General features: G+C 49.5%; 5 protein-coding genes across 5 annotated transcripts; 2 read left to right on the top strand and 3 right to left on the bottom strand.

Annotated features, from left to right (window-relative positions):
* Positions 1-765: 765 nt before the first annotated feature.
* Positions 766-2,442, top strand: F5J12DRAFT_887529 (uncharacterized protein; the record flags this gene model as incomplete). Its single annotated transcript, XM_051747196.1, has 6 exons — positions 766-1,041; positions 1,103-1,276; positions 1,323-1,403; positions 1,460-1,528; positions 1,850-2,088; positions 2,142-2,442. The coding sequence occupies 6 exons, from the start codon at positions 766-768 to the stop codon at positions 2,440-2,442; spliced, it is 1,140 nt and encodes a 379-aa protein (XP_051604628.1).
* Positions 2,443-7,094: 4,652 nt separating this feature from the next.
* On the bottom strand, positions 7,095-8,208 carry F5J12DRAFT_178963 (uncharacterized protein). Its single transcript, XM_051738251.1, has 4 exons — positions 7,906-8,208; positions 7,801-7,850; positions 7,646-7,748; positions 7,095-7,587 (listed from the first exon to the last, which is right to left on the bottom strand). The coding sequence occupies exons 1-4, from the start codon at positions 8,075-8,077 to the stop codon at positions 7,250-7,252; spliced, it is 663 nt and encodes a 220-aa protein (XP_051604629.1). The 5' UTR covers positions 8,078-8,208; the 3' UTR covers positions 7,095-7,249.
* Positions 8,209-9,834: 1,626 nt separating this feature from the next.
* Positions 9,835-12,193, bottom strand: F5J12DRAFT_178916 (uncharacterized protein). The gene is made up of 7 exons (XM_051738250.1): positions 11,552-12,193; positions 11,143-11,495; positions 10,936-11,085; positions 10,814-10,888; positions 10,655-10,759; positions 10,133-10,603; positions 9,835-10,066 (listed from the first exon to the last, which is right to left on the bottom strand). The coding sequence occupies exons 1-6, from the start codon at positions 11,973-11,975 to the stop codon at positions 10,175-10,177; spliced, it is 1,536 nt and encodes a 511-aa protein (XP_051604630.1). The 5' UTR covers positions 11,976-12,193; the 3' UTR covers positions 9,835-10,066; positions 10,133-10,174.
* A 5,356-nt stretch (positions 12,194-17,549) lies between these two features.
* Positions 17,550-20,160, bottom strand: F5J12DRAFT_795587 (glycoside hydrolase family 16 protein). Its single transcript, XM_051744075.1, has 10 exons — positions 19,833-20,160; positions 19,727-19,786; positions 19,471-19,644; positions 18,903-19,414; positions 18,737-18,848; positions 18,366-18,680; positions 18,217-18,309; positions 18,079-18,160; positions 17,983-18,026; positions 17,550-17,919 (listed from the first exon to the last, which is right to left on the bottom strand). Exons 1-9 carry the CDS (start codon positions 20,146-20,148, stop codon positions 17,996-17,998), a joined length of 1,695 nt encoding a protein of 564 aa, XP_051604631.1. The 5' UTR covers positions 20,149-20,160; the 3' UTR covers positions 17,550-17,919; positions 17,983-17,995.
* Positions 20,161-21,076: 916 nt separating this feature from the next.
* Positions 21,077-24,988, top strand: F5J12DRAFT_902466 (glycosyl transferase family group 2-domain-containing protein; the record flags this gene model as incomplete). Its single annotated transcript, XM_051748301.1, has 14 exons — positions 21,077-21,439; positions 21,492-21,603; positions 21,635-21,868; positions 21,920-22,029; positions 22,086-22,467; positions 22,514-22,846; positions 22,889-22,963; positions 23,017-23,199; positions 23,258-23,621; positions 23,695-23,807; positions 23,927-24,149; positions 24,227-24,370; positions 24,683-24,809; positions 24,923-24,988. The coding sequence occupies 14 exons, from the start codon at positions 21,077-21,079 to the stop codon at positions 24,986-24,988; spliced, it is 2,829 nt and encodes a 942-aa protein (XP_051604632.1).
* Positions 24,989-25,357: the final 369 nt, after the last annotated feature.

Below are 25,357 nucleotides of genomic sequence, written 5' to 3' on the forward strand. Positions count from 1 at the left end.
CAATGCTTCCACATCCAACCTCCACCACTTGAATGTGATTGGGCAATTCATACAGGCACAGCAGCTGAGCTTGAGGCACAGAAGATTAAGTTGCAAAAAACCTCAAAAGGTGATACTCAAAGTTGGGGTGTGCCAAGCACAGTGATACCATCACTGCCAGGCGAGCCATCGAGCATGTTCACAGTGCCAGTGCACTTTATATCAAGCACATCAGCAGTATCAGTACCTCCAAGCCAACCATCAAACATGTCTGCAGTACTGGCACACTTTATCAACATCTTCCACCATACAGGTCAAGACACAGCAGGCCAATAAATGCAATGGGTTTCATGTGATATTTCTGTCTCTCTGATCAACAACATCATGCTGACAGGATGACATTTTTGGTTCTCAATATCTGAAAAAAAATATAAGATGTGTCATCTTTTTCTCTCTCTGCCTCTGTGCCCATATTAATGTCTCTCAAATTGTGTAGATGAGATGTCATTGCAGCAGCCCCACCATGATCCCAGCACATACCCTTTCAGAAATATACCATCCTCAGGTTTCATAAACTTGCCTCTCAGATCACATCATGTCTCCACAGGTGTGTACATACAGTACATCATCACATGAGGCTCACCATGCTCCTCTAAAGGATCACCAAGACCTTTGGGGGTTGACATGGCACAGATGATGAGGACCAACATCACCCCATGTGACAGGTCTCTCAGAGCATGCAATGAGTCTCTGAGAGTACCTAATGTGTCTCCAAGGGCACTTGACATGTCCCAGTGGACATCAGATGCATCTCAATGGGCTTGCAATGCATCAGAATCTGATGTGCCACAACTAGCTGCATTCCATGATCCTCCAGAGGAACAATGCAATGATGATGACAGTTCTTGGCTCACACCCCACTCCAGTTTCTCAGCAATCTCATGCCCAGAAAGCGAGCTCTCAGATGACCATGTCAAGGACTTCACACTGTGGGCTCAGAAAGTGGCAAGTAAATTTGAACTGAAAGCAGCACAGTTCTTGGAGCTTAGCACATTCATTGATGTAAGCCACATCATTTAAGTCAGCATATTTTTATTTCCCTTATGCTCATTGACATATCAAGGTTGGGAGGAAACTGAATGCCACAGATCTTTGGTTGCAGATCTGGCAGCAGGCCACTAACTACAAAATTTTAAATGGGATCAAAGAAATCAAGGTGGAATCAAGCACAAAGACTGCCATGCAGAAGGTGACCTCTGGGCTCAAAGGCAGTTTTCAGCTTAGCATGGACCAGATGGTATGTTCCATATCTATGATGGCCTGCAGATGATCATCATCATCAGATGCAAGTAGCTATCACCTGCAAGGATATGCTTGTCCAAGCTGGGTGCACCAAATACAAGATGCTGCACATCAATGTCAAGGTGAGGCCCTTCACTTTCTATGCTGTGCTATCTCACTCATTGTGCACTGGTGGTAGGATCAGCTCAAGTCACATGCAGACACCCTGGGATTCCAGAACATGTTTGGGAACCTGGTGCATGAACAGGTGCTCTGCACCACAATTAAGAAGGAATGCAGTGGGATTTGAAGCAAGTTCTGCACACTGGCAAGTCACCTCCTTTCTTTTTGATGGCTTGATGTTCATCACTGATTGCATCTCAACTTAGATATTGGAGAGCCCTGGTGTGTCAGACAGTGGCAAGGGACACATATTGCTTGAGGAATTTACATGGACAGTACTGAACAAATATAAGTGAGGGGGGGTAGGTATGGGGTCTAAGGTTGAGCACCAGTTACACTTTGCCTATCTGGTGTGGTGCATACATTTGTCTTGAAGATCTGAAGTGTTGAAATGTTGTGTTTACAGCACTTCTATGGAAGATGGCATCAATACATTGTGGGTCCTGGAGTGGAGAGCAGGGCTGAGAGTGGTGAAGAAACAGGCTCACTGAGTGAGCCTCCTGCCAAACATGCCAAGTCAATGAGTCACAAGGCCCCCCCAGGAAGAGTGAAGACTGGCCATGACTTTTGGAGTGCAATGGACCACTTATTCATCAAGGATATTGAACAGTATGGAAAGGGCATGAAAAATGAACATTGGCACAAGTAAGTTACACTTATTTGCCATCATGAGTTCACTGTAATGTTCACATACTTAGGTTTTTCAACTCCATCATCATCAATGATCAAGAAAGTTATGGGAAGAATGCTGAGATGATATTACCTGTGCTGCCCAGCATCTACACAGAGTCAAGAGGATCCCCTCTGCTGCCTCCACCTGCAGCCACTTCATCTGCCACTCCCACAGTCACTTCATCTGCCACTCCTGCACCCCACCAACAAACCCATACCCTGCAGTCTCTGCCTGATACATCAAGCACCTCTGCTCATGGCAGTGGTGTCCTGCCAGACCTGTCTCAAACATATGGTGATGACAATATTTTGGGTGAAGACTTCTAGTCACCTCTCTTAATTATATTGGACTCTTTGCAATATGTATCTATGCAGTATGTTATATGACTTATGCCTCTCATATGCATGTTTTGGGGGAACACAAGTGAATGGAAATTTTCAGAGACTGGTCAGAAAGCCTGGGAGGACTGGGCATGGTTTGAGGCTGACACATTTGACATTTGGTACTGGATACAGATCATGCCAATTCCTGTCAGATACACACTGCACACTGCAGTGTCTGGGCACAAGTTGGCATTGCATCTGACATGTGCTACTGTCAATGCAATTTTGCATGTGTCTATGGGGTGGCCATGTAACCTGTGCTTCTGAATGATTATGTAATCAAGAAGTGTCACTGTTAATGAATCTGAGATCTGTGGGCCCTGAGATCTCAGATCTGACCTGCACTTCTTTGTGATTATGTAATCAAAAAAGCGGACTGAATACCCTGCTCTCCCCTGGCTTTTTCTGCTTCACCACACACTCTCCCTGCCTTGTGAGATTTTCTACTGAGTTCCAATGGAATGTTTTTATGTTACTTCATAGATACACATGCAATTTTGATCCAGTTAAGTGCCCTGGAAGGATGCCAAAATAAATAGGGGTAAAATGCGAACTCTGTCCGCATTTTTGCAATTCTTGACATATGAGCATGTGGATTGTGTCCCCAGGCAGCCTTAACATACATCTACAATTTATCAAAATCCAAAGGCATCAGCACCAGCTCTTGCAGATCTATAATTAATTCTCCTCCTCTACACTGTATGTGGTGCAGGCTAGTATCCTTGTCATTTCTGGATTTTCTAATGCATTGGGACTATGGAGGGCATACAGTACAATGTCTAATTAGAAGGGCTTGGGTAATTTAATTGAAGGATGAGATGCTAGACCGCTTTTTTGGTTTTTTCTGATATGGCCATCACAGGACTCCTATATGGATAACTTGTGATGTAATACCTTGGAATTGCTCTTCTCAAGTAGGTCCACCAATATCCAGAATTACAAGTCCATCCATTCAGGATTGGAGGAGCAGGAAAGAAAACAAGTTCTGAAGAGTGTGGGAAAGTGACCAAAGATTTTAGGAGACTTTGAAAACATATAAAAAATCTGTAATACTACAACACACAGCACTCCAATGTACATGATACTGTAGAGATAGTATGTGACTGACACACTGAACACTCTGATAACAATGATACTATAATATAGCTGCATGAAATGCCAAAAATGCAAAAACCTCCTGGTCTGCATTCTGTGTATGCACTGCAAGACTGAAACAGAGTCTAGCAAAGTTGTAACACATCTATGCAATGGGCACTCAGTGGACAGGTTGGACAACAAAAAGATGGTATAGAGAGGTGTGAAATGACAGTAACAATCTAACCATGCACATATATTGATCATTTCATCACTGTATGTTGTAGTATTACAGATCTTTTATATGTTTTCAAAGTCTCCTAAAAGCTTTGGTCACTTTCCCACACTCTTCAGAACTCATTTTCTCTCCTGCTCCTCCAATCCTGAATGGATGGACTCGGAACTCTGGATACCAGTATAAATACTGGAGAAGAACCATTCCAAGGTATTACATCACAAGTTATTCATACAGGAGTCCCATGGTGGTCATATCAGAAAAAACAAAAATAGCAGCCTGACACCTCATCCTGCAACTAAACTACCAAAGCCCTTCTAATTAGACATTGTACTGTATGCCCTCCATAGTCCCAATGCATTAGAAAATCCAGAAATGACAAGGATACTAGCCTGCACCACATACAGTGTAGAGGAGGAGAATTAATTATAGATCTGCAAGAGCTGGTGCTGATGCCTTTGGATTTTGATAAATTGTAGATGTATGTTAAGGCTGCCTGGGGACACAATCCACATGCTCATATGTCAAGAATTGCAAAAATGCGGACAGAGTTCGCATTTTACCCCTATTTATTTTGGCATCCTTCCAGGGCACTTAACTGGATCAAAATTGCATGTGTATCTATGAAGTAACATAAAAACATTCCATTGGAACTCAGTAGAAAATCTCACAAGGCAGGGAGAGTGTGTGGTGAAGCAGAAAAAGCCAGGGGAGAGCAGGGTATTCAGTCCGCTTTTTTGATTACATAATCACAAAGAAGTGCAGGTCAGATCTGAGATCTCAGGGCCCACAGATCTCAGATTCATTAACAGTGACACTTCTTGATTACATAATCATTCAGAAGCACAGGTTACTATGTTACTACATCTGGGAAACAGCTATGCAACATGGCTGTTAACAGCTCTTCCACACTTGAGTGAGGTCCCTCATTGGCCAACAAGTGTCTTAGCAAGTCTTATGACAAGTCACTTCCAAACAGAGGCAGGTATAACCTGCTCACTCCCTTGGGTAGTTTTGCAGATGTATGATAAATATATATCTTCAGAAGTTGCTGGGAGGCTCTTGAGATGGTTGGGTGAGGCTCTTGAGAGGCTCCCAAGATGGTTGAGTCACTGAATGTCTGTAACAAGTTGCCACATATTGATTATGCAATCACTCAGAAGCCATGGGATGCCATATTGGAATGATAAATGTGTATCTATGGAGGTTGGTGAGAGGCTCTTGAGATGGTTGGGTGAGGGTCTTGAGAAGCTCTCAAGATGGTTGAGTGAGGGTCAATGGAGGGATTATCAGTAACACTGTCCATCAGAAGCACAGGGAATAGGGGTAAATTACCCTATTTGACTTATGTTGCAGAAGACACATCCAGATTTGGCAGGGGAGGGGTGGATCACTTCAAGAAGCATAACCATAATTAGATACATCTGGGAACCACTGCTGGAGGTAGGGTCTGTTAGATACATTATTACTGTCACAAAATATATATCTAACAGACCACCATCCCTCCAAAAAACTGCTGCCAAGGGTGAAGAGAAGACGGTAACAATTTCAGTAATGAAGCAATATCTACACTATACTAAGTCTTGAGTCCATGCACAACATCATCCACTGCAGCACAATTGTCATTCTTGGCCATGCTTCAGGATTTGGTGACATGAATTGGCTGGATACCTCGACAAGCGCTGTGTCAGCTGTGTGCACCAGAAGCTGACACAGCGCTTGTAGTGTCTTACCGGAACTCCACAAATCCACGAGCTTCAGCTTGTACCATTCCCCAGCACGGACTTCCCAGGCCATGTAGCCCCCTGTGTCAATGACGCCAAGATATCCTCGGCCAGGCTTAGAAACATGGATGGACACAGCAGAGTCGATGATAGATAGACGACCACCTTCGGGATGGATGATAATGCACAACACCATCATGCTCGTGCATAAATGCGACTACTTCGACAAGCTGCAGAACGACAGGCCACAGTTGTCGGCATGTATTTCTGAGGGATTTCAGCCATCCCCGGCATTTGGCATAGATATGACGGTGCCGCCCTGAATGGGCTAGAAGTGAGCATCGAAGACTTTGTGGTTCGCAAGTGATTGGATCTCCCAAAGGTATCGAAGGACCTCAACTTCATTGTCACGGTCCACGAATTTGAGGAATACCGAACTTATTACCAATCTGACGGGAGATAACAGCAATACGAGGGTCTAGGGGACATGTTAGTCCAAAGGACCGGCGAATGTTGTGGCACTCGCCGCGAAAACAACGTAGTCGATGCGGTACTACATCTGGCCTGTTCCTCTTCTTGAATAGTGCCCATCTTGGTGGCACCAGTCATCGATTCTGGAACCTGTCTGCTAAGTGATAGAACGTTCTTTGCCTTGACGCAAATTGTTGCGAGTAATTACTTCTTTCCTGGTCAAAAGTTCTGGAAATGACTGCAATTTCTCGCACCAGATTGTACATCTCACGCAGGAAATCCAATGCGTCCGGCGTTTCCTTAAGATTAAAATCGCTCCGCTATGTTTCCGTTACCACCGTGGATAGTAGTCAACAGAGCGGACCGTATCTCCGCTATTGACAATGAAACCGTTGGTCCCGTCCTCCGAATCCTTACCATAAGCTCTCGTTCAGTGCGGGCACATACGATAGCTTGAATAAACATTTGGGTGCGGTCACTCTCGTTCTTTTGGGAACAGACGAGGAATGGAATGAAGTGGGTGAAAAGACCAGACAAGGTAGGAGGTTCGCCCCCGTGCCCCTCGACTGCTTTCAGCAGATCGCCCATGACGTCGCCCTTGAATGAGACTGGATTCCTGATAGATCTGTTTTGAATCGTTATGCAGCGACATGGAGCACTGGGGACAACTAGTTATCAGACACGATATCCCCAGGAAACCACCGTCATCTTGAAGCAGCACTACCGGTGTCATACGAAGGTCATCCAACCTGCCAGGATCAAACTTTCAACTTAGGGCCTACCCATGATGATCACCGTCTGATATTCCACGCTGTGTTCCTCAAAGATGGAAAGGGCGAGCGGATGGAAACTCAGCCCATTGAAGGGGTGACCTTGGTATTGTGTACGTCACCTACGCACGGAGTACAACGGTTGCCCAGCAGCGGGTGTCAGTAAAATGTTCGGGCTCGAGACGAGTGAAAACAACGGGAATGACAATGTGCCCTAATAAATAAGGAGAACAAAGTAATGTTCACTTCAAGACTACACCGGGATATGACAGCTATGAACGATAGCGGGTAGAGGAAATGTTCGAACGGAAGGTATCATTTTTGAATGTTCAAGTTCTGTTAAAACCCACTACCGAACAGCGACGCGCCGACGATGACTGCAAGACCGGCAGCCTGCCATGTAGATGACCCTGCGAAGCTATGGGGAGCACCGTTAGGGACTGAGAAATAGGTCAGCAGAGCAGTTACGTGTGCAATCACTCAGGGAACGTACCCAAACCGGAACCAGACGAAGAACTGCCGCCGGACGTAGTTCCTCCAGAAGTTGAGGTAGTAGATGGGGAGGCCACGATAGCCGAAGCAGAGGAAGTAGAGCTTCCGCTACCTCCAGCGATAGCATGGGTGGCGGATGTGGTGGATGGAGAAGCAAAAGTGGGGGAAGCTGCATGGGACGAAGTGGTAGCAACAAAGGTAGCCGACGCGGACGAGCCTCCGCTACTGCCTCCGCTACTACCCCCGCCAGTGCTACCTCCACCGCTGCCACCAGCAGAGCAGGTATCCATCCCAACCGTGCAGCTTGATCCAGTAGGGCAGCCTGGATACGGTGTAAGCAAATGGAAACCTATCATAGCGTTGCAAGACAGTGTACTCACAACCACCAAATTCGTCATTGCAACAGCTGTAACCGGGGTCGCAGCACCCACTGTCGTTGGCGCAGCACGTAGTACCGTTCGGACAACTAGCAAGTTCGTCGCACTACCAACCAGTCAGCATCGATAACTCCACTCTTTGTTAGATAGACACTTACACAGTAGTCGCCAATAAGGGCACAAGAGTCGGGGAAGTTGGTACACTGTTCTGTAAAGATGTTCTGTGAGACCGGTGTGAAGAAGGATCGCAGGTAATGACATACGATAACCAGTAGGACATCCTGACTGCCTCTGCGCGAACTTTGAGCTACGCCCCAAGAGCCCGATGAGGACACTGGGCGAGTGTGGGTTGTGTACACGCTGCGAGTCGTCCGCGTGAACGAAAGCGAACTGAGCAGAGAGCAACAAAGACGCGATGCAGAGGAGACGGAGCATAACGGTGGTTCGTCGCCGGATAAACGGTCGCTGAGGGGAGATTTGACAAGAGAGCAGACATTTTATACACGAAGGTGGCACGGGGGAAGTTGTGGGTTGCTGTGATTAATTGGTTTCTCCAGGGACACGATTGTCGGTCGAGACAATTATTTGATGCCGCAAGCGAATACCTTGGCAAGGGACGACGACGGAACAACGTAGACACACTGTGTGGACGAGGCAGTGTCACTGTCAACCCTTGTCAACCTCGCCCAATTCCGCCAATGCCAAGGCGTCTTCCCAGACTTCGTGTAGTAGGGGGACCGTACAGCCCGGTGGCACCAATACAGGGACAGTCTTCCAGGAGAGCCAAGCCATTGAGTTGTACGAGGTGTTGTACCTTGACAGACCCATTCAAATGCTGTTCCGGTCTGCTGGTCAGCTACAGTGACGAGTTCATGTTCCGGCCTCACAAAACACGCTCCACGATTTGAAGTTGTCCGGCACATCATCAATATCGAGTCACTAGATAGCGGAAGGTACGCAAAACAGAGTTGATCTCCGCAATAGTGGATTACTGGAGTCTGGTGGTCTCGCCGATCAGCGGTCCTGGTCCCTGCCCAATCTGACCTAGATGCCGTGCTGGGCGCTCGCTTCCGTGAGGTACATTCTACTCGTCTTTCACCATGCTACACTAATGCATGCATACATACGTACCTGCCAACCAATCCAGTCCCAATATCGGGCCGCACGCATATACTTCAGTCGTCAGCGTCTGCCAGACTCGCAGAATTTCCGGACATGTTCTCTTCCTAGACACGCACACTGTAGTTCAGTCGAATTCATCATAATGCCAAGACAATGGCACATGAAACCGGGTGCGCACCCATCAAGTATCGGCTAACTTAGCCTCCAAACCCTAAAAACGCATGATGATGCGGTAATCAAACGTTGCTGCAGGTCAGGCACCAATTCCCTCAAAACTGTCACCTTGGTCAGCACACGAACACAAGGCAGGCAAAAAAAAAAAAGGAATGACATGCAGCTCTTGGCCTGCCACGTATATGTGTAAAAGTCCCGACACTTCCCTTCGCACTCACTAGGTTCGCGTGTGCACTTAATCCTTGACCTCCCTGCTTCACATGTGCACTGAAGAAATCTCCAACTTCCTGGCCAGCTCCTTTACTACATTTTTGAAAACTATTCGACTGAAGGAGTCCGTCATTTAATCGATTTCACCGGTGCAGACAAATCCCGAGCGACCCGTCTTCCGCACGATTGTGTCCATTGGTGACCAGCGATCTTGGTGGCTAGCTCCGCGCCCCTACCACTGCACATATGTGCACTGAAAGATGCGCCGTTGCGAGCACTACTGATCTTGGTCATCCCTTTCTAGGGGCTACAGCAAATCAAACCAATTACAACTCGGGACATTGGCAGTAGATTGTTCTGTGAACTCCTAACCTGGCTGGCGTCGAGCGCTTCAAGCAACGTTCCAGATATGTCTGTGGATGGATCATATCAGAAACATTACAAATGACCAACGTTACGAACGACACCTGGCGACTGGGGCTGACTTATCGTAAGTACAGCATTTATCCGGCCGGTTTCCATGGGAATAGCTAAAAGGTTGTAAACAGTGCAGACTTACAGGTTCTTTCCGAGAAGGGCTTCGTGCACCACCTTATACCTGTTGTGCTCCTCGCTTTGTGGTCAAGAATGACAAAATTGATGGGTTCTGAACAATACATGATAGATTCCAGCCGAAGGCAGCTTACATAATGTGCGTATTCTTCCAGTGACCAGCACCCTTCGATACAGGAGGTAAGTAGTATACACCAATGTTTGGGACCGCAGAACAAGCAATCATAGAGAAAAATAGGAGACACGCGTTCGAAAATATGAAGAAACTTTCAAGCGGCAAGGTAGAGCCGAAACAAGCAGTAGAGCAGTGTGGCACTCTTGCATACCGGACATTCAGACTTGGCGACGACGGCCTGCGTGATGCACCTGCGACCACATCATCATCATCAGACATCGCAAATATATGATCCCAATACAACAGCTGAGATGAACCTTTTGCAGAATAGGTGGCCACAAATCGTTGCGGTCATATCTTCACAAGGATCTCGACCTACAAATCCTGCAATGAAGGCGAAACTCCCTCCCAGAAAGTTGTCCAGCAGAAAGCTTGTATTCCTTTTTGGACTCAAGAACCGACTCTCGAGGGTCAACGATGGACTCAGAGTTGAGAGACGAGGCAGAAGACGACAGCTCTCCTGGACTACGAGTACTTGAGGATGGCGACGACCTCGCATCTCCATTCAGCACTTGAACGTGGTTATCCTCCGCCCTCACATATTCAATGGAGAAACTTGGATTCGACTCCGCGTACCCATGGGAAGGTGAGAGGTCCCGTGAAGATCTAGACGGAGTGGGTGAACCCTTATCATCACAGAAGCTCTGCATCCGGGTTGCCGAGTTGTCTGCGCCTGAGTGAGCCATTCCATCGCTGCTCACAGATAGGGTTGACGAAGTTGTGATGTACTAGTACGAATCAGAATTACTGCGCTCTACTCTGAAATGGAAGCTGCTTACTCCTTCATCCGAAGAGGCCTGCGTAAGCAGTGAGGTGAAAGAAGGAGTGGATCCCTGTGAATTGGAACATATATTGTTGTGGTCAGAAATGCGACTTCCTATAGACTGCAACGGAAGTAAATCAAGTCGATCTGCACGAGAAAGAAGAGTCGCACTAACCCCGCAAGTGGTGACCGACGAGCTTCTGGTGTCAGAGTTTGCAGCCTGTGCAATACCATGCTCATTCTCAAGATGCTGTTTATGAGTGAGCGGCCATTCTCCAAAGACCAGAATCGACACACCTTGGGCAGCATGTCAGAGCTTTCCATGACAGACCCACAAATGGTGCACGACGGGTGCTCTGAAGCGTAATGTAAGTCGAGACTTTCCTGTGAGACTACTGCGCCTCCGCAGTCCCAGCATACAACCACCGGATGCCCTACTTCCGTATGCTGTGTGTTGTGGCTCTCCTCAGCTGGCATCACAAAAAACTGAATGATGAAACCTACCCGGTAAAGTTCAGTTTCGTCTGCGAACGATGCTTCACATTTTCGGCACTTCGGATGGGTTTCGAGGTGATCGTGAAGTAAGTCGTCGGAACAGAACTGCACATTGCACACGGTACAAGAGAAGGAGTCCCTTTCGGCCAGGTGGTTTTCTAGTGACGCACCATCCACAAAGCGACTGTAACAGTATGTGCAATGAAGAGGGATCTCCATCTTTCTGAACTCGCAGGTATGGGTTCGGAAATCCTCGTACGACTCATAGATGATCCGACAGGATGGACAGCAGCTTGCAGTTTGATCTTCTGTGGCAACCTCTATGTCGCCGCCGTGAGGTTGGGTATCCAAAACACTTTGTCCTTGTTCATGTTTGTCAACGCCTGCCTACAGCTTTCCATACCGAAACAACATTTACCTTCAGGATCAGATGTGGGACTTGCTAGGGACTGTTCGCCTGTGTAACCCGACACACTAGCAGCAACCGGGCTAGTGTTTCGGACAGACTGAGAAGATGATGCAGTGGAATTTGCTACGGAGATCGCACGGGTCCATATTCCATGCCGATGCGTCGTCATTCCGTGGGCATGCAATGCGGAAGCTAAGCTAAATTTGCGATTGCACTGGGGTACACGTGTAGCAGAAACGAGTGGCAAGTTTGCAACTCTTGTAGTGCTGGTTCCGCGCTGTAACGGAGGAGAGCTGGGACCCGCAGTGATTGCATTTCGAGGAATGCAAGTCCGAGACGTGCTGGTCCAGAGTATTCTCTGAGGCAAACTTCCAGTCACAATGCTTGCACTTGTATTCGAGATGTAGTGCTTCATGTTGATCCCGGGTTGCATACGTGGGGAATTGATGGTCGCAGTAATTACACGGAATAGAATGGCTATCCGCTTGGTGTTTGAGAAGCGCCTCCATCGAGTAAAAAATCGATTCACAATGACTGCAGGGAAAGGCGAGACGCTTCAAACTCAAGGCAGTACTTCCTGTGTCCCCTGTTTCGACCGGTTTAGACTTGGCGCTAGGGGAAGTAGGTACGTGGGGGTGCTTGCTCTGTCGGTGTGACTGAAGTGCCTCTCCTGTCCCGAAACCTTTTCCGCATGCGCCACATCGCAGCATATGCTCGATGAAGTGCTCCTTTACTAGCGCTGTCCTGGATGGAAAGCGTGCCTCACACAGGGGACAACTGCCCACAATCCGCGAATGCTTGGATGTTTGATGCTACATAAGGAATATTTTTCCTTCAAGTCGAATGACACGATAGCAAAATGCAGACTCACATCATACAATGCATCGATCTTCGAAAATTTTTTGTTGGGACAGTGTGTACAGGTGAACATGTATACGGGTTCGTTCAGAGAAAGGATGTTCCAAGGTTATTGTTCACTGCAAAGCCTTCTGCACGGGGTCTCGACGGGGACCCAGGGTTTAAGTAGTCAGAGATTCGCAGTCCAGGTGCGTTGCAAGCGTGCACATTGGGCCGGCGTCTAAATCGAAGTGCTTTGAATTGAACTCGTACGTGTGCTGTCCTGCCACGTACGACAAAACGAAAACACCGACATCTCCGTCCAGCTTTGAGGTGATATCATTCGCCGAGGACCGCGCACTCGTCCGATGTCAATCGAAACCGAAACGGTGATCTGTAGACTACTGATCAGAAGCGAGCGGGCAACACCTATCACACTGGAGATCGTCCCCGAGATATGAAAGGTATACCGTAGGTAATGTTGGTTTCCAACGCGTATGTCCAGTCCTTAGTCCCTACTACAGAACCATGTATGAGTTTCCCAAGATCGCACCACACGATCTAATCCAACTCCGCGCACACCAGTGGTGAGTTCGAGCATAAACCGTTGGGTATGGCATAATTACGCACGCTGCATCCGAGGGTATAGTAACACACAGCTATCTGGTCTGCCGTGTACTTGACTTACTCCAGGTATGTGGATTTCCATGGGAGAGGGATAGTTATTTTTTATTATTAATACAAACGCTCCACACCAGACCCCGGAAATGAATTGTGACCATGGGAGCCAAGGAACTCTGTTATGTTATCGGGCTCGTCTGACCATGAAGGCTCTTGTACGAGGCAGTGATATCTTCGGCATATCCCTTTCTCTCGGAGAGACTGAACCGCGTTCGGCAGGTGGGTTGTTCAGTTTGGTATCTATGAGTGGCTGCCAAGTGACCGTCTGGGGAGAGGTTCCCTATGCCCACTGACTTCCTTCGATCCATGGATCTTATATGAAGTCGGGCAATGCGTATCCCAGACTCCGATAGCTAAGTGATACCACCTTCGGTGCAGCGGGGATGAGGAAGCCATACGAAGGCCAGGTTACCCGTGTTCTGGTAGCACGGAGCTCCGGTCATGAGCTCTTACCATCCCCTATACTCGAACCGCGCTGGTTGATGGAGCCCTGTCTGCCTACATAAGGGGACGATGTGCGTATCCCCGGTAAGGAGATTTGATACTGTGAGCGAGTTATATTATATGGTACTAAATGAGACGTCGATTTATGTGAGACATTTCAGGATTGGTTGGGAAATGGAAACTTGCCAATGTACATTCTGTCTTGACTATCTAGTATCCCTTGCATTTGTGTGCAGTTGGGATGTACGGGACCGAAGGCATACGGGTGGTGTTTGAACGGTGAGAGAGCATTCTTCTGCGCGTGCGCATTATCTACCCAAATTCGATCATGAATTGTAGGAAGGTCTTCTGTTGGCAACAAGTTGACTACAATCGTTGTAACATCTCATTTGACGTTCGAGACGGCGGGTTAAAGCGACCGCAACGATCAGCCAGTAAAATACGTACGTACAACGGCGGTTCCTGTAGTGAAGAACGAGTATCAATACCAGGCTTTGCACTTCCCGAAGAGGCGTTAGGGTGTTCCCCCCATGTTCTGCAGGCAATAAGATGTGCTTCAGCTACGGGAAGTCCCAGAAAGCGGACGCGTTGGTTAAGCGGTGCCCGTAGAACGCATAACAGGGTGGCGGGATGTCCAAAGAGGTATTTATGGGATAAAGGAAACTACATTACCATTATAGAAGCAGAGGCTGAGCGTTTTGGATATGACAAGAGATTCGATGGCGAACTTCAATCCCCGCCTGCGCCTCGCCCCATGCTTGAAATATGGGTTCAACGTCCTGTGCCCCCCCTCGCAAAATATCTGATTATATGTATACTGTCTCCTCGCACTGGATCATCTACCTTATGTTCATTAATTCAGAGAACACGTCCTTTGATTACTTGGGCATTTAAATCGGCTTATTTTTTACCATGCCCAAAGGAAATACTTAGTATCAATTTTGCGACTTCATTCCAGGGACCTCCATGCTCCAGGACTGCACGTGCACCCACGTCCAGCAACCAGCGACCGCAATATTGTTGGCTGTTGCACTTGTGTGAATTCAAATCATGCCTATAATTATTTTGGCCTCTGATGGACTCCAATACGTATTTACTCACTTTCTATCATCATGCTCGACTTTCAAACAACCTCAGTACGATGGGTTTTGTCGCAAAAAAATCATCCTTCCGGAGGGCGTAAAATGGCAGACGACATACACGCGTAGTCAGATAGCTATGTCTTCGTTTAGTTCCTTTCATCCTAGCTCTGATGACGCTTGGACAGGGGAGTTCTATTCCTGTCAGATGGCCGAGTGAAAATTTAAGTAGACCGACAACAGTCGGATACCTGTCCGGTACTTGACAGCCCCTCTTGAAAAGCGGTCCTTGCTTTGCTGGAGCATGGGCAAGGGATTTGAGTGGATGTCGGTCAAGCTGATCCTCTTGGAGACCACATTTAAATGGCGTCGAAGACGGGACGAACCAGCCACCATTCAAGACGTACCCAGTCGCCTCCAGGCCGAATAGTGGTAGGTTCCTTCTCAGCTATTCCAATTGGCTGTTCAATATTCATCCAAAGCACGTGCATTGCGTTTCGGACTCGTGTTGATCAGCGGTAACCCCGCACTTACTCAAGATGCAAACCTTCGCCCTACACCGTGGATCAAGATATATGAGCGCAACCTCGGCGAGTGGAACTAACCACGCTACGTCACCATGAAATGATGTCTACATCATCCGAGTGCAGAATCCAGTTAACATGCCGATTTTCAGAACCCACAACAATTCATGATGTGATGCAGATAGAGAAAGCATCTTAGCTGACCTGATATCGCGGACTAGGTTGTCGTGATAAGGTAGGCGAAGGGATGATGGCATTGGAACTTACTGCAACCAGGGCGCAATAGTCTGAAGCATAAGATAACGGACCGGTCTCGGTATCCTGACCTAGCAGTCCAAGCTCGACCTTTTTAACACCGGACCTACCACATGCGATGACCCTTTTTTCACGTTGCCACGGTACGATAGGCATGGGCATTGAGGTCCACAATGATGTAGCAGCGGATACGGATCGACGTGACTTGCAAAATTGCAACCCTTCAAAGCCGCAGTCGCGTGACGCGCTAAGATGGTCAGGGGAGTGACGACCTCTGACATCGCGAGAAGAAACGTGGTAGATTGGACGACACGAGTCGTAAATCCGGCCCATGTTGCAGGTATCAAGAAAGCCACGTTTTGATTCTCGCGTCGATTGTGGCCTCCAGACACCACATCCCCGGTGGAGTCTGTCTCCAAATTCAGTCATTCGGGCAAGTGGCGTATCGCAGATACTCCGCGCGATCGTGAAATACCCTAGGCTTCAAAGGTCCTACAACACAGCCTGGTTAACGTTACGCAATAGCTCTAACTGCGAGCTCCGTGTAATAAAGTCAAGATCAGGAAACTACCAACGTCATTTGACCCCGTTCAAACCCATGTATACTTTCGACACCCTTGGACCCTGACTACAAGTGCCTGGGTTGCAAATAGCACTTCTACGGAAGTCGCGGTGACGACCTCGCGAAAATTACGCTCACATTTACATGACGAGCGGTGGGCTCTCAAGTATACTGGCAACTGCTCGCCTCAGGGGTTTAGCAAGCACAATTGCTAGTAAAAGGTTATGTGCCTTCCTCGAATTGCACAGTACGGTGATGTGGGCAAAAACACCTCGCGAACTGCACTCAAATGAACGTCAAAAAAATGCTGTTGTAGGAACTCAGTTCCCATGCTGAAAGGGACATATCTGGATTGCGCCATTAACCCTAAGCCGTTTTTACCGGTCAACCGATCATGATTGACAGATAGACTGGGGTCAATGATCTAGCACGTGCGTTCACATCCATCCACTCCCACTAAATTCCTGTGTTTGTCGAACCAAAACATCGCGAGTATCACGATCACATAGTACGTAGAAAATTTCTTCTCCATGACAGCGGTCATTGTTTTCGTTGAGGAACACGAGTTTCTCTGGGAGGGCTGTGGACAGGTGCAGGCCTAATAGTGTACGTCAAGGTACGTTAGATAACAAAAGGCAACTACCATGCGGCTCTCTTTGTCTGTCACCGGCTCAGCAGCATTGACCCGGAAGGTCGGGCATGCTAAATACTATTATCTTCGTGCTTCTCACACTATGATGGACGTGTAAGTGTTGTCATGGGTGTTGATAGTCTCCGTTACGGTTCAACAATCTGTGCAGAACGTTCCATTCCGCTGTCGTAGAAGTGAAAAAAAAAAGTATATTAACATCGGAAGCCAAAGTCTTCTGATCTACGGCAGTAAAATTTCCAAAGTACGTGCAATAGATCCTTTAGAACAGTGCTCAGCAGTTACTTAAGATGCATGATGATTTGGATGAGGAAAGACTCCTAGCACTGTACAAGGGGTGTTCCCATGAGCACAACAATGGTCCTGAACAGCAAGCCTCAAGGCGGCGGACTTTGAAATTCGCGCGGCGGCCCGAAGCTAATACTGCGAGGGTCATGACGTCACGTCAAAATAAACGTTTCCGCTTCGGGAACAACTCATGCCGTATATCTACGTAAAGTTGTGCTATTACGCTTAACTTTCCTTCCTAGATTCTGCGGTTAGTTCAACTTCCTCGCAATCCGCCGGCATGTTGAGCCTCGAAGACTGGATACACAGCATATGACATTGGACCAAACACGCGGTAATGTGGCTTACCCGTGCGCCCAACAGCTTCAATCAGCAAAACCAATATGAGAAGATCGGAGGTATCCACATCACAAAATGGCTTCTGGCCGTTGAACCAATTGAGTGGACTGCTATTACTTCCTTTGCAATCTGTGTACGTGTCCAAGGAAACGGGCATGCATACCAGGCCCGTGACGCGACGGTGAGCGCAGCCCGCTGTAACTCCCTGATCCATATAATATAATTGCCAGTCCGACTTTTTCCGCAGGCTTCTACGATGTGATCCCATGCCGAGGTGGAGCTCCACATAATTATGTGCCTGGATAAACAGACCTGCAGTGGAACTCATCAACTTGGATACGGAAATCAGCATCTGTTCAATATATTTACTTATATCATTATCATCAGTGCACTGTATCGTGTATCCAGTGCGAACATTTGAACTCCTAACTTGTTGTCAGCAACAATAACGGTAAGGTGATTTGGGTAAGGTCGTATCAGAAGGGGACGTCAAGAGAAACTCATCCAAAGTTATAATGTCATAATTGTCTAGTCCAGTCTGTCCAGATGCAAGGAGGTATGGTGATGGTGATGACAATATGTACTGGGTAAAATGTTAGGTGTATCTAGTTGAATGGCAAGGAGAACAACAATTTCAACACAAAAAGAGTGACAAAGGCTGCACTTGCAAATGACACATAGCGGCAGAGCGAATTACAACGCACACACAACACACACGCCTAAAAGCGAGAAAGTCTAACCCAATTTATGCAGCAGCAAAGCCACAAGGAAGAGGTACGTACCAACAGGAGGTACTCAGCACAATTGCCACATTTTCACGTAATCGCTGGGTACACCAGTTAGTGTCTCCGAGACGGATGCGGGGAAAGGAGACTCACATTCTAAATGCCCTGTCATCCGCACTGGAAGGCCACGTTGCGCTCCACGTGCTCTGCGCTGCAGCGAAATCGCGCATTGCCGCTACGTGCCCCATGTCAACGTGATGAGCAACTGCAAAATACCGACACTGTACTCACTCGCAGATCCGTCTAACCATGGCTTATTACCAACATTGTCGGGGAACCACCCGCTCGTCCCTCCAGCTGCGAGGTCGATTACGAGGTAGAACTCTGCAGGTCACGTTTGTATTTCTGGAAGTGCAAGAACGAACGGAAGAAAAGCATACCCTGATCGAATGGCGCAGCTGCGCTGGCTCCATATGCAGTTGACCACGGATCCTCCACAACGATATACTTGCCCGAAGACATATTCATAGCTACGCTAGGGAAGTTTGCCACATTCCAGAAGTATGAATCCGTGTTCTTCGAAGTTATGGAACTGATATCGACCATGGCTTGCAACCTGTTATCGGTGTAGAAACGCATCCACGATCCGGTCCATTCCATTGCATAGACGTGGAAGGAGTCGGCGTAGGAGCTGCGTTTGCTAGATATCCATCCGTAGATGCTGTTCATAAGGTTGGCCGTTGTACTGCCCGTGGCTACATGTGCGAAACATCATAATTGCAGTAGAAGGGAGAAGAGAAGAGATACGCACTCGTAGCGATAGGTGTTGAACCCGACGCGAAAGGACCATAGTTCAATGTGGATCTGACATAGTTGGATCCCTGAGCGGGATAGCTCGGCGAGTTCCCTCGCGCTTCCATGAGCTAACGAGACTATCAGCTTCTTGAACATGGAGAAGTAGTAGCAAGTGCACCCACGTCAATTTCACCACTGACGGGCCAGTCACCATAAACGCCAGCTCCCTGTGCCACTGACCCGTTGGTGGACGAGTTCCCCGCTGGTAACATCCAGAGAGCAGGCCACAACCAATCTCCTTGGGGTAACTTGGCCTTGATCTCGACTTTTCCATACTTGATGGTCTTCTTTCCACGTGTGTTGATGCGTCCACTCATGACTGGGTTGATGACTGTCCCGGCGGATGCAGAGGAGACGGCGGTGCATGGGTTTGAGGATGGACCGCTGGAGGATGTACTATTGCTAGTTGTGGTAGAGTTACCTGACGTCGTACTGTTCCCTGACGAGGTGGAGTTGCCCGTGCCGCCCCCCGTAGTGGTCGAATTGCCGGTGGTGGTGCCGTTGCCTGTCGTGGTCCCATTGCCTGTTGTGGTCCCGTTGCCGCCGCCACCTGTTGCCTGTTGCCTTTTTTGGAGAATGAAGTCCGCGATGGAAGGTGCCGACGGCTCGACCCACGCGCCGATGTCGGCAGTCCCTGAGTTTGTCAGTTTGAACCAGAGCCACGACGACAACGACTGGGAAGAAACGTACCGCTCGACGCAGTGCACCCGTCGAGAGTGTATGTGGCTCCATTCATAACGGCATCATATCCACCGCTGATAGTATCGCTCGTGAGTGTGGGCATGATGTACAGTTGTCCATTGGAAATGTAGATGTTGTTGGCCGAATCGGTGGTCATTTCGAACTCGCCGTTGCTGCCGGGTGCGTCAGTCGAGTGTATATGGGCATATATGCGAACGAGGCTACTCACCCGTAGCCACCCAATTCGACATCCATACTCCAGGTGTTGGTGTCCAGGCTTCCGCCGTCGAACTCGTCGTCGAAAACGAGGCAGAGTTGATTTGAGGTGAGCATTCTGACGTCGTTGTACCCTCTGAATGCGATCAACGCAGCGATGGCGAGGCCAAGAAAGATGCCGCCGAATGTGACCCATTTGCTAGCCCGTTCGAGGGTGGATTTCTTCTGAGCGAGCCATGGTTTGTCCTGTGGGGTGAGTTTCTCGCGCAACCTGGTGCTGGGGATGGTCTTCTTCTGGGTGGGAAGAGGCAATGCGGTAGATGAGCCGTTGCGGGATCCCGAGACGCTGAAGGGGGGCACGGGGGGAGTCCATACGCTAGACGGTCTGGATGCAGGGGACAAGAAAGGACCGCGGAATATGGTCGTCGCCGAGCTTGCTCTGGGCAGATTTGCGCCTGTCCCCTCTGTCATGGCGGCGGCGGCAGGATGTGCGGTAGAGGGTCGAGCTGGAGACGGAGCCACCCGAGGTGCGATACGGCGACCTGGAGGCCACGAACGGAGGCCGCGGAAGAGGCAGCTCGGAGTCGGACATGGCTGTGTTGAGGGGGTCCTCGCCTGTTAGTCGGGCGTTGCGACGGGACGACGTGGCGGTGGACCGGGATACCATCCGGACGTCGGATGAAAAGCTGCTGCGTCGGGATATGCGGCCCGGGATGGGGTCTGGGTTGCCGGGGTAGGCTTGGAAGGGGAAGGAAAACGACGACGGAGGCGGTCTTGGGCTCGGAGGGACGTCGCTGACCGGACGGTGACCGTGCTCGGAGTCGGCAGAGAACTGGCTTGCACCTAGCTGGGATCGCCTGCGGTGGTGGTTCCTGGTTCTGGGTGCGACGATGGAGTTGCGCGGGGAGTGGGCAGGCGCAGACGAGTCCGAGTCCGAGTGGTTGTCGGCTGAGTGGTCTGGTTCAGACGACGAGTGTCTTGAGGATGCGAGAAAGAAGGGGCGAGGTGGAGTGAGACCGCTGCCAGCATGGTCTTCCTCGCTAGAAGGGGCGCTGTAGTCGCCGCTGGGACGACGGGACATGGCTCGAGTCGACTCGACGGCAGAGAGAAGAAGCAACGCGCTAGCTGAGATTTTGTGCACCCTCGCCGTGGCGCATGGATTGCCTGCGATGAAAATATTCCCACCCTGATAACATGCGAGGATATACTCCTTCTCCGTTTGGACAACGCCTCGCGATGACGCTCCCAGCATTACGGCTGTCAGATCTCAGATCCACGATGCCATCTCCGATGCAGGTGTACGGCATATGTCCTCGCTGCCTGCGCTCATTCCCTGCTTAACCTCCGTTTTCGCTCTTCGTCTTGTCGTTCTCTGTCGTCGTCGTCCCCCCCTCGCACGATGGACTACGACAGATACGACGCTACCCTCCACTGGATATTCAAGCAAACCCAGAACGACGCCTGGTTCCGTCCAAACGAGGATGCCCTCCCCGCCGGCGTGTGTCTGCGCACACACGACGGCTCCTTCCGCGTCTTCCCCTACGAGGTCGCGGGTCTCGAGCCCTTCGAGCTCGCCGTTGCTGCCCTCAACCCCCTCGTAGCAGTCAAAATTCGTAGTGCTGCTGTGCACGCGGCACTCGCAGAATGCGCTGCAGACGAAAAGGCAGACTGCATTTATGTCGACATCGATACCCGCATACAGATCATCGACACCATGGTCCTCCTTCCTCAGGCAGAGAAGGAGCAAAATGCCGCATTCATCGTGAGTATATGCGCATATATTCCCTCACACCCTCTGACCCCCCTCCTCCTAGCGTGATGAACGCGTTCTCGTGGTCTGGTCAGACTCGCTTGACTCCATAGTTCCAATAGCACGCGACTTCGAGGACCGTCTCATCCGTCTCCTCTGGAGAAATCGCTGCCCCTGTCTTTTCCCCAGTGCAAACGTCTTCTTCAGTCCCCGACTCCGTGTCCAGTCACTTTCATGCTGGCCTTCAGCTGTCAGAGAAACCCACACCTTCTTCTCTCCCCACTGCACCACCCCAAGAGAAGAAGTACAAGCGCACGTGGTACGGGCGCAAAATACTCATATCCGATCTGGACGACGCGGAAAAGGCTGTTAAGCGTACTCCCCGTCCAACCATGCTCTTCGCGTCTATATATAACGGCCTCGCCGCTGGTCTTGCCATCGGTGCGTGTATGCTGTACCATGCAACACCCCTCTCATCCTAATGCTCCGCAGTGTTCATGGGCAACGGTGTCAAAGTCTTGCTGCAAGAATGGCGGCTGGATGGACAGTTTATCCATTTCGCCCTCGTCATATTGATTCCTTTCCTGTTCGCCGTATCTTTGGTAAGATGTGATATCACTCCCCAAAGTCGGATGTCACATTGACCTCCCTCATTCAGTTCTTCACACTCCAGATATTCCAAAACGTCTCCATGGCCATCGGACCTATTGCACAATACTTCAAGAACTCGCGTTACTACTCTGCCGTGCCCCCTGCTCCAAACAAGGAAGTCGATACCGCCCTGCCACATATCACCATCCAGATGCCCGTTTACAAGGAATCTCTGGATCATGTGCTTCGGTCCTCTTTCGAATCCCTGAAAAAGGCAATGCAAACATATGCCCGACAAGGAGGGACGTCTTCTATCTTTGTGAATGATGATGGTCTTCGACTCCTACCTCCTGAGGAGGCGGCTGCCAGAATCAAATATTACGCGACGCACAACATTGCATGGGTCGCGCGGCCTGGTCACACATACCATCCCAAGTCAAACCCTCAAGGTAAGTCACTATGTCCTCTTTGCAGCCAGTTACTCATCTCTGCCAGGTTTTAACCGTGTTGGTCGCTTCAAGAAGGCTTCCAACATGAACTACGCTCTCGACCTCTCCCTCCGCCTCGAACGCATCCTCGAACAGCTCCAATCCGAAACATCTTCGTCTCGAAATTCCTCATCGGGAACAACCCCTTGCGCTCCCAATACGCGTGGCTCCATTTCCACTTCCAACATCGAAGGTGGTGCTGGTCCAACGCCAGGTACGTACGGGTTACAATACGAAGGTCGCCCGGGGGACGATCAGGCCCTCATTCTACCATATGTGGGCCCTCTGATGAGTGGAGGAGTCAGTGGAACGCAGACACCGGTGAGGCCCGGTACGCCCGGTACGCCGGCCAGGAGCGTGTCCGGCGTCACGCCAAGCGGAGAAAGGAGTAACAAGGATTCAATATCCCAGATCGAGGACCTGGAAGAGAGGGCACTGCAACAAGCTATGGAGGAAGGCAGGTTGATGCTGTTTTCTGCTCGGCGATGACTAACCGCGGGATTGGCGTAGTATACCAAGAATCTGGGTGCCTCCACCGTCCATGGGCAGCTAATGCTCGGGGGACACGTCTTGGTGCGTTGATCCTGCTCGTCGACTCGGACACGGCTGTCCCCGAGGATTGTTTGAGGGATGCGGCGAGAGAGTTTGCAGAACCCGAGAGTCAAGAACTCGCGGTTTTGCAACACGAGAGTGGTAAGTCTGTGTTCGTCGTACAGATGTTTGCATCAAGTTCCTACATGACTGCTACCAGACGTTATGCAAGTTGCGCACCACTACTTTGAAAATGGCGTTGCGTACTTCACGAGACGTATCAACAAATGTATCTCCATGACTTGCGCGAACGGCGAGGTAGCCCCGTTCGTCGGCCACAACGCATTCATGCGGTGGTCAGCGCTTCAAGATGCCGCTTTCAACGATCCTTCCGACAAGAATCGGGTGAAAATCTGGTCCGAGTCAAACGTGTCGGAAGATTTCGATATGGCATTGCGTCTCCAGTTGAAGGGCTACGTTATTCGGTGGGCAACGTATTCTAAAGGAGGGTTCAAGGAAGGTGTGTCGTTGACAGCGGATGACGAGTTGAATCGTTGGCAAAAGTATGCCTATGGGTGTTCGGAGTACGTGATTACCTGCCTCCTGTCAGCTCTTTGCCCGTCGGGGCCATACCTAACCAGGAATGCTTCATGCCAGACTTCTATTCCATCCACTGCATCAATGGATATACAAGGGCCCTATTAACAAGGAGATACACACCTTCATATGGTCAAATGCGCCTACGCATTACAAGATCTCCATGATGGCTTGTGCGTCTGATCGTACCACTATAGCATTAATCTAACTATTGTCTATTCACAGACATGTTCTCGTACTGTGCGTCCCTGGCTCTTTCACTCTACCACAGACTCATTAACATCTTGATTAGTCGGTATAGCAGCATCGGTTACCATCGCGACCATCAACTACGTCCTACTCGGGTACCAGTTTCAAGTTGACGAGTTCTACATGCACTCCTTCGAGATCTGGCTCGCTACGACCATCGTATTCTTCGGGTCTGGGACTATCGGTTTCACGCTGCTGCAGTATCGGCTGGGAGAGAAGGGCTTGGTGTGGGCATTCATAGAGAATCTGATGTGGATACCATTTTTGTGAGTAGTCTTCTTATCCGCTTTGGCCCCACTTTTAGGAGACATGTGGGACAACGCCACTGACATGTACGGGTCAGCTTTTTCTTCTTTGGTGGCCTCGCCATCCCACTTTCGCAAGCGATCCTTGCGCACTTGTTCTCCTATAACATCACGTGGCAGGCTACCAAGAAGGAAGTTGAACGCTCGAATTTCTTCAAGGAAGTCCCTAAGATATTAAAACGGTGCGTCTTGTTCTGGTTTTCTACGTGGTACGCGATAGCACGTCCGTGGACATGTGTCTCGTCGTCGTGTGGGGAGGTGGTCCTATTCAACATGTTGGTGTTCATGGGCACTCTATTCCGTTTTTTCTCATTTCCGTCGCCTTGTCAGCCCTAATCCGTACCCTGGAGGTTAGGCGAGAATCGCGCGCGTCGTGGGAGGACCCAACTGCGGAGTTGTCATATAACACGTTTTCCCAAGTACCGCACGGCGATTGCCACCCGTTCCTCTATCCGCATCTTCAGGTGGAGCATTCGCTAACGCACTATCGACAGCTTTTGGTTCCAACTACTCGTATCCGCTGCCCTTATCATAGGAATGATAGTCGCCAGCACGCCGCTTGTTCCATACCAGTGGAGGATCGACGGAACAGGATGGGCAGTGATTCTTCCGCTCAGTATCGTTTGTGGATGTCACATTTTGTTCCCGGTAAGTTGGGGTTCCTTCCTACTGGGTGCAGGTGCAATGCCTCGCGCTTCGTCTCCGTCCGCGGTTTTCTTTGCACCTTCATTTAGAGAACTGGTCCATCGATCTTCTGGATACCTGTGTGTTTGCACCCCAAGAAGGCGTTTCGTTCATAAGCTGCCGGGGACTTTAGGACGGGATTTAGGGTTCATTCGCATGGGGTGACGAGCTACGTGATGTCACGATCCTCACGTGCATAGCTCCCTGTGGGGTCGTGTTCTGTTGTTGGGTTCTTCGCTCGTTTTGCCTTGCGCCGTATGGGCAGTGTCGGATTTGGAGCAGTCATACTTGAAAGACCGGAACGCTGATATTACATCCTTTTTTCCCCTGTAGATCGTGCTCAACCCCTGGTTGATGATTTTCTCGTACTAGAGGAGATATACTCTGGAGAGAATATTCACGTAACAGAATACAACGAACATACTTATGACCTTCACAACCCGGACACTTCCATTTTTTTGTTATCGCGGGTGTTGAAAAAGCCC

Source organism: Pisolithus orientalis (genome assembly GCF_024613125.1).
Source record: "Pisolithus orientalis strain OTSU chromosome Unknown F5J12scaffold_2, whole genome shotgun sequence".
Classification (NCBI taxonomy): domain Eukaryota; kingdom Fungi; phylum Basidiomycota; class Agaricomycetes; order Boletales; family Pisolithaceae; genus Pisolithus; species Pisolithus orientalis.